The sequence below is a fragment of the Hydra viridissima genome, unplaced genomic scaffold (genome assembly GCF_058129835.1).
Source record: "Hydra viridissima isolate aposymbiotic clone 2 unplaced genomic scaffold, HvirCarnegie_v1 scaffold_1, whole genome shotgun sequence".
NCBI classification, from domain to species: domain Eukaryota; kingdom Metazoa; phylum Cnidaria; class Hydrozoa; order Anthoathecata; family Hydridae; genus Hydra; species Hydra viridissima.
Window position 1 is genome coordinate 10,078,311 of NW_028324300.1, and position 9,443 is coordinate 10,087,753.

Sequence of the window (9,443 nt, forward strand, 5' to 3'; positions counted from 1 at the left end):
TTCAGTTTTAAGTTAAAATTTCTACATTATGGCAGTTTTCAGTGAATTTGTTTTCGATGATTTGGTATGAAATCTTTTATTTTATTTGCCTTTTAATTCTTTAAATAGAATAAAAAATGCAATGTTTGACGTTATGCTTTTGTTTGACAAAAGACATTTTAATCGTGCTTCAAAAGTTGCTAACTGGCTAAAAAAACATAACCTCACAGTAATGGTTGAAGATAATGCTGTCAAAGTTGAAGACGCAAATGTTTTTATAATTTGTTTATCAATGAATTATATGAATATGGAAAAATGTAAAGACAATATAAGAATTGTATCAAATGATGCAAATCGTGTCATTATTGCTATGTTTGAAGAGTTTAAACCGCCTGAGTCAGATTTAGTATACAAAAAGTACTGGTACAACATTACCAAAGAAATTGATGGGGATATGATAAAGTTTGAGTTTGTAATGAATTCACTACTGGATGAAATAAATGCAGCAATAAATGGTTTGTAGCCTTTTCTTATTGTCATAATATTAGTCATAGATATTAAATTGGAATTATATCAAAAGTGTTTGAAATAATGAATGTATAATGAATTGTCATAGATATTAAATTGGAATCATATCAAAAGTACTTGAAAAAAAGTAAATCAAATGTTTTAAGGTTGAATCTAAAAATTTTTTTTTAATTTTATGGTTTAAAGCTAGCATTCCTCTAATACTCTAATACAAATGTTTGTTTCCCCAAACAAACATACAAACGTTTTATTTGCATTTCAAATCAATCAGCTGGTAGTGACATGAAACACTGAGATTAAGTTAGCAAAGTAACTAATCCAATGCCAAGATGCTACCTTGAAATAAATATAAACAAGTTTTATTCATCGACTACTAATTTATTTTAAATTAATTTAGTAAAAGTTGATGGTCCCCCATATTTAGTGTTTTACATTCTTTTTTTTTTTTTTTTTGTGATAAAAGTCTGGCATTGAAAAAGTTTCTTACACACTCATTATTTATTTTGTTCTTTTATCATAATCAACATAATTGTTATGGATATTGAACATTACTAACATATTTAATACAGTAAACTTTTCTTACAGAATTTTTTCTCTAAACAAAAAGATATAAGCTAAAAATGTAAAGCGTTTAGTTTTGTGGGACAGCGTATGATGCTTGCTTCTTAATCAAATAAATCTTTTTTTTCTTGATCCTTATCTTGATCCTTTTAAGTAAAGTTGTTAGAATAAAATTTGTGTTTGTATGTCTATTATCTTTCTTTTTTCAGCTTACAATGAGAACAAAAAACGAAGCGCAGAAATCAATCTTTTTGTAGAAAAACTTTTACACAAACCTTTGAAAGGTAATTTTTACAATTAAAATGATTTGATAGTTAATTTATTTTAGGATAATTCCTTTATGGATTGCACTGCAAGGTCCATAAGTCAAACCATTAAAGTATTTTTTAGATGAACATCGCTAAAGTATTTTTTAGATAATCATCATTAAAGTGGAACTCTCTATCAGTCCTAATATTAAATATGCTATTGAAGATTATGTTTTACAAAAAACCATATCAATTCAGAGTATTGATAATTCTACAGTTGTATCATAAATTTCAAAATAGCAAGTTAAGTTTTTGAAAGTACTTGATCAAGCTTTCGAAGAGTATGTGCGCTGCTTTGAATAATTTTGTATACAATTTTGAATATGGTTGTATGAGGCAAAATACAGTACAAGGCAAAAAAGTCTTCACACGTTATACTTCACGTTGCGTTATACTTTACAGCTCCAGAATATTAGTTTTTGTAACGAGACGTGAGTTTTGTAAAGACGTATTTTAAATTGGTGCTGCAACATCTATAGCTAAAGTCTAAAAACAATCAATTTTTGTTGCGATCAGACCTCAGCCATACCGTTTATTATGATCAAGAAATTTGGCAACAAAGAAAGCAAATAAAGTTCAAAAAACGTTTAACGTAAACTGGTCTTTAATTAAATTTTGCTATACAATTGCATACTCAATTCGTAACTAAGTAATTCATTAATTCATGATTTTATAATTTATTTCATTAATTCATATTACATTAAGGCATGGCAATAAACTCTTAAACTGTGATAACAGTTACATATGTGTTAGAAAAAAAAAAACAAACTCTGATAACAGTATGTGTTACATATAACAGTATGTGTTACATATAACAGTATGTGTTACATATATGTTTTTGATTTAGGTGCCAGTTATTTATAGTTAGCTATACCATAAAAGGTTCTGCTAATGATATAAAAAATAAAACAAATTAGTTTGTTATGATTTTACAACTTGGTAACTAAGTTCTCCACGTTATTTTCAGGTTATAAAATACCTTTGTGTTGCAAAGTGACTAATACTACTAGTAGTGATCAAATTGTTTCAGTTTCGGTTATGGTTTTTGACAAAAACTTTGTACAAATTATTTTTTAAAATTTTTAGGTCACTTTTTAGCCAAAATGAACTATTTTACGTATAAGTTTTTCATCGTTTTTTTAGGAAAAACTAAGGCCTGATTTATCAATTAGCCATCATAAAAAAATTAATGTTAATTTAAAAAAACTTTTCTGCATTACGTAGTTGAAATGACACTATTGTTTTAATTTTTTAAAAAAGTCCCTACACCAACAAATATACTTACACCAACAAATGTGGAGATTTTTCAACAGCTGAAGATAATTTGACAAACAAAAGAAACAGATAGTTGCTATCTAACATGAAAAAGACTTTTTTTTGGAGAGAAAACTTACAATTGTCAACTTAGTTACAAAACGTTGTATACTGAAAATCCATTTATTGCGTCTTTTATTTTGTAAAAACTTTTGTTCTGGTTGAAACATCAGGCCAAATTTGGTTTCAATTTAAAACTGATTTCGGTCTTTCAAGAATTACTCTTAATATATAAATATTTCCTTATTTAATAAATTTAAAATAGGCCTTATATAGTAAAAACCTTATAATACCTTAAAATAACTTTAAAATAACCTTTTATAGTTGTGCTGTATGTTTTCTTAAGAGAGTTTGAGATTTTTTTCTAAACTAAGAGGGATTCATAAAGGACATTTTTTTAAAAAAGTGATAAAAAAGTATAGGCTTTTTCATATAAGAAAAAACTACAAAAAAAAGATACGTTGCCATTTTAAATTGAAATGTGCTAGAAAATGGTATGGTTTTCAGCTGCATAAAGCAGTAAGTAATGGAAGAAAGCTGAAATAATGAGTATGAAAGTTAGAATGTCAATTCTATAAGTTGCCATCACGAAAGTTACAGGTGCACCTGACCCTTGATGCTTACGTCTCAAATGACCCTTGACCCTGAACCTTGATGCTTACGTCTGATGTTTTAACCAGAACCAAAGTTTTTACAAAATAAAAGACGCATTAAATGGATTTTCAGTATACAACGTTTTGTAACTAAGTTGACAATTGTAAGTTTTCTCTCCAAAAAAAAATCTTTTTCATGTTAGATAGCAACTATCTGTTTCTTTTGTTTGTCAAGTTATCTTCAGCTGTTGAAAAATCTCCACATTTGTTGGTGTAAGTATATTTGTTGATGCAGGGACTTTTTTGAAAAATTAAAGCACCAGTGTCATTTCAAAACAAAGTATAAATATAATTTATATGAAACACTAGCGTCATTTCAAAACAAAGTATAAATATAATAAATACAATTTATATGAAAATCTCAAATTCTGTAACTTAAAAGTTAGGTAATGGTGAGATTCTTTTGATGTTATGTTTTTTTTTTTAGAGTACCTGTGGTTGACAGGTTTAAAACGAGTGTTAGATGACAAAAATAATGTGGAAAAGCTTTTTGATAAATATGAATTGTCAGATGCTGATTTGCAAACAATTATTCAAACTGATTATGGTGGAGGAAAACCTGCTCTAACATTCTTGGAAATGCTTCGTCAACGAAAGTTTAATGTGCCAATCTCAGAGTTGCACGACATCTGTATGCGGAATAACTTATTTGAACCTATGAAATTTTTAGAAAAATACAATCTGAATAATTTTATATCATCAATAACTGCTTCAGATATTTCGAAGTTGTCTGTGATGTTGTCACCTTTGCCTAAACGCCCTCAAGAAGATTGGATCATTGTGGCAGAGTCTTTTGATCTCGGCGATATAGTGCCTATCTGCAAGCAATCGAGTCGCCGGGTGAATTGTTATAGTAGAACAGAGGCTTTACTTAACATCATCAGAATGAAATGGCCTGACCATACAATTAGAGACTTCATGGAAAATTTGGTCTTGAGCGGTTTAGAAGAGGCTGTAGAAGTGATTCAAAATCAAGTTAAAAAAGTGGCTGAGAAAAAGCTTACTGAGGAAGCAAAGCAAAATGAAAACTTTTAACATAACAATCTATTGCATAAGCAACCTTGTAGGTTCGTAATGGTACAAAACAGAATGAGTGGTAAATAGCAGAGTCTATTGATCTCGGCGATATGGTGCCTATCTGCAAGCAATCGAGTCTCCGGGTGAGTTGCAGAACGGAGATTTGTAGAACAGAGATTTTTTAGAACATTGCAGAACAGAGAATTTTTTTTTATATCATCAAAACAAAACGGCCTAACATCAGAATGAAATGGCCCAGCCAACTCTATTCGAGACTTCATAGAAAATTTTATCTTAAGCTACTTAGAAGAGGCTGTAAAAGTGGTTCAAAATGAAATTAAAAACAAGCCGAGGAGAAAGTTGCTGAGGAAGCAAAGCAAAATGAAAACATTTCATAAAACAACAATTGTTTAAGTACCCTTTCAGACTAGTTCTAGTCAGAAAAATTATAGAAGTTAAATATTTAAACAAAATCAAGTGTAAATAGAAATGCAAATAATCTCTCAATATATATATATAAAGACAAGCACATCAAGAAGACTGCATTATTGCGGTAGAGTTTTTTGGTCTCCGTGACTAAAGAAGCGAAGTGAAATATTTTAATTTAGCAACATGTTGTTTATGTACCCTCACAGTCTAGTTACTGAAAGAAACATAAAGAGTGACAGAACAAATTCTAATATATATGTAAAGACAGACAGACATCTAAAAGATTGGGATTTCTGACTAAGTCTTTTGAGATCAAAAGAATCCAATCTTCTAGATCTTAAATTAATAAAAAAATTGTTCAAGCACCTTAACAGCAATTGAAAAAAAAAAAGGAAAATGTAATTCAGTTTTATGAATATTTTATTATATGCTATTGTGACGGTGGTGTTTTTAATTATCTCTGTTAACTATTTAATTATTAGTCCTCTTTCTTTTACATCTTCTTTTATTAGAAATATCTCTTCTTTAATTAAATCTTTTGGTTATTCTCCAACAATCAATATTAAAATCTCTTCTTCTTTTATTCAACTGCTTATTAAACTGCTTATAAAACTGCTTGTTCATCAACGTACTCTTCTTATCACAAAATTCTCTCTCCTTTTTTAAAATTCTTCATAAAACTTTCTTAAAACTTTCTCTTCAAAAACTTCGTCTTCTTTTCTTCTCTCCTTCTAAAGAGACGACCTTACTCATCAGTCGCTCTAATCTCTATCTCTCCCTCTAACTCTATTTTTTGAGTTGTTATAGTTTTCGGTTGTTTTTTCGGTTACGATATTTATTCATCTTTTATTTATGCGGCAGGACTTCGCGTTTACGTCTTTTCCCAGTTGTATTTAGTTTTTCTTACGCTTTATCGTTTACCGTGTTAACGAAATACGTCTTAACGAAATTTTATTTAACTTTTTTTCTTACGCTTGCAAAATATAATAATTGGAGATTTAAAAGTTTCTTTCTTGTAGTGTTTTGAAAGTAACTAATTTCTCTAACTTTTTTATTCTTGATGAAGTTCTCATACACAATTAATCAAACTCGTACATAGTTAATCGCATTCATACATAGTTAATGAGCATCAGAGCAAAGGTTCAAAGTTTTAATCTGTTAAAGTATTGAATTAATTTCGTAGATGAGATAAGATACTCTTGCAACTGATTATCTTATTCTTGAAAGATTAAGGAAAGCCATGATTAACATGTAATCTTGATAATTGAAATGCATTTCCTAATGATGGTGACTGTGCAATTAAAGGTTTTTTGTTCAACTTTTTTTATCAAACGTAATACAAAATCAATCTTCTTACATATATTGAACAAAAAGAGGACAAGTTTTAATTAGAATCTTCATGATCTTTTCAAATACTTCATCGATCAGCGGGAATGCTTGAAAAACAAAGTAAATCAATTAAAGGAAGTCGACGTCTACATAAACTCCTGCTTCCGATCTAAAAAGAAAGTAACAAATGATGAATTCTTTTTTTTTTATGCCACGCACATCTGTTAAGGGAATACAATCTGCATGGATTGTATTATTCACATGGTTAAATCAACTTTTGCGAGTGCTAAATCCGTTTTTTTTTTGTTTTTTTTTTTTTACTAAATTAAACAATGTAGATTTTGATAACATGCTTTTATTTCAACTTAAAAGCTATTATTTGGCTCTCCAGAACTGAATTTTATGTTTATACGTTTATTATTCCTTCCATGCGACAGTGGTAGAATGGGCAAATGCCACCGTTTATCATTAGATTTATATGAGCCTTTGCGAACTCCAAACGGGTGTTTCGGCTCTTTGCCGCCATTAACTGTGTTTTTTTTGTTGTTGTTGCATGATAACTATTCAAACCTGAATTGTCTAAATGTCATTGTATAGCATTTTCTGAAGTTACAACTCACATAATTATTCTTTGGCACTAACAAATTAGTTTGTTATCTGGTATTTAATAGTTTTACAATCAGTGCAATTAGTACTTTTGTTCGAGCGTCCAACTAAATGCTCAGCTTTAACAGCTTACTTTTATATTTAATGACGAATCATCGTACAACCTTTGAGATTTTATATTTTTACATAACTCACTTAGTGTAGTTCGAGCCTTATATTCAACGACGACGTTTTTGTTAAGATAAAAGTTATCTTTGTTATTTTTATACTTTGTTTTTATATTGTGTTATTTTATATTCACACAAATAAACAGTTAAAAGAAAATCATACAAGTGAGAACAAAGCAAAAATATATTCCTTATTTATTAGCAAATAGCATATCTAATTAAGGTTTTTAAGTTCAAATTCCTTTACAATCAAATTAACGTTTTTGTTTCCTGGAAAAGCGTTTTCTTTTACAACTTACATAGTCTTACAAGATGTTCATGAAATACATGATCTTTTTTTTGCAATTAAATCCAACACTTTTAAAAAGTAGAGCTATTAGAGCTAGTACACAATGGTCAGAATGCACAAAAAATGCAAAACTCCGAGACACTGATTGAAATTTGTTCGTTATTATTTGATAAGCCAATAAAAACCTTTTTTTTTTAAAAAAAAAATGACCAAAAAAGTTTATTAAACAGTCGCACGAAAATGAGCTTACTTATCGGTGCTTAAAATTTGACAATAAAAACTGACTTACCATGTAAAATCAAAGGTTATTTCTCTATTAAAATTCCGAAGTGCACCACATGAATTCAAAACATCCAATTTTCAATGCTGCCCACACTTGTCTGAAAATGAGAATAATTACTCCGAAAAGCACTGGAAAAACCCTTTGGTGGGAACGATATACACACCTTCCTGATATGAAAATACCAAAAATTGAAATCTTTTATGACCGTCCGAGAAAAAAAATTCACTTTGAAGTTTTCGGCATAGTCAAAAAAATTGAAAAATGCTGGAAATGTAACATTTTTTATCTTTGTAATAAAAAATATAAAAATAAGTCAAAAATTGTATGTTGACTGCTTTGAGAATCATAATAAAACAAATTTTGCTTTTCTGAACATTTTATTCTCAATAAATACAAGGTTATTTTTTCTTATGTAATCAAACATTTCTTCACAGTACTTTCCACATATTAAATTCAAAAAACAAACAGTGCATTCCTTTAATTTTAATCAGAACTTTAAATTCAAAATGATGATTTTCTTGAAATATTTCAACAGGTTTTCAAGAGGAGCCAATGCTTTCACAAGTTCTTGCTGTTGAAATCAGCAAACAATTTTATAGGCTTTGCAAACATTCTGGATGGTCTATTGGCCTATTGTATCTTTCCCAATATGTCCTGAAGTTGTGATGCAATGCCTCTGTGGCCTGCTCACTGTACTTGCCAAGAGGTTCCTTCCTGTGATCAATGAATTCATTGACATGAAAGAAAACGGCGTGAACTTTAGGGATCACACTTGCCTTTGGCAAAGAAAGGAAGGAATTTTTGAACTGCGTGATTTTTTTAGCATAGTTACTCTGCAACTGATTTCCAAAACAAGAGGACACAATTGCATCAAACTTTCTGAGTGTATCAATCCATGGAAAAACTTAGAGCGCTGAGTCTTCTTTAGCAAGTCTTTGAAGAAGATCAACATGTTTCAAAAGTTTTCGGCACTCATTGCCAGCAAACTGGCCTCCATGAAATGGTTGAAGCTTGATGTGAAGTGCTTTTGGCCATTCATCAGCTTTATCCCAGGTTTCTTTCAGTGTTTTAAACATATGGTTCACCACACCAAGTAAAAGATGAAGTTCCATGGGTGGGATCTTGTCAAGAACAAAAATAAAGTCATGCACATCTAAGAGTGGATCATAAACAACATTTTGAAACTGCTTGGCCTTCTTATGGTCCAGACCTGAATCTTGAAATGAAGCATAGCACTTTCTTATTTAGCCAAAAGTGAAGAGTTTTCCACATTGTGAAAAGTTACGGTGATCCGCATCATACCAAGTACATGGATGAGAGCTAGCATGGGATTGAAGCCCGCAAACAAGGTTTGCTAACTTCATGTCACAGGACAAAGAAAAACCTACTCCACTTGGAAAAATTAAAGACAAGATGCTTTTGAGATTATCATGATTTTCAGGAACATCCTTAGCAACTGCAACGAGAAGTTGGCGCTTAACTCCACTGTCTCTGGGTGTTTGAAATAACACAGCCTTTTTGCCTGGTGGTGAAATGGATGGAAGTCTTGTTTCTTATTTTTAAATACCAAGATTGACTTTAAGGAAACCACCTCCACCATTGATGCCCAACTTCACCAAGTAGTCACCTTGAACATGACTTTGCAACAAGACATCATTCAGTAGCTCAGAGAGATTTTTGCAGTGAACCACAAGTTGTTTTCTGGACTGCTGCTTGTCATTTGAAATGGATATGTATGTATGTGAAAAGTGGTCTGCTAGTTTTTTGATATTGTTGTTTGACAGTCCAGTGTTGTTTTGTATGCAGACAAGATCTTGAGCACGTAGAAGTGGCATATCACCAAACAGTCTCTTGGGGTTTGAAGGACCTTTAGGAAAAAAATTTGAAAAACACCAACTTGAGACACTTAAAAAGCACTGGCCTTATTAAAAACATTTTATGTAGTACTTTTACTGTTGAAGTATTAAGCAAGATTCCCTT

General features: G+C 30.4%; 1 protein-coding gene across 1 annotated transcript; it reads left to right on the forward strand.

Annotated features, from left to right (window-relative positions):
- The first annotated feature begins 26 nt into the window (after positions 1 to 26).
- Positions 27 to 5,228, forward strand: LOC145187418 (uncharacterized). The gene is made up of 3 exons (XM_090082211.1): positions 27 to 494; positions 1,278 to 1,352; positions 3,771 to 5,228. Exons 1-3 carry the CDS (start codon positions 122 to 124, stop codon positions 4,376 to 4,378), a joined length of 1,056 nt encoding a protein of 351 aa, XP_089938337.1. The 5' UTR covers positions 27 to 121; the 3' UTR covers positions 4,379 to 5,228.
- The last annotated feature ends 4,215 nt before the right edge of the window (positions 5,229 to 9,443 follow it).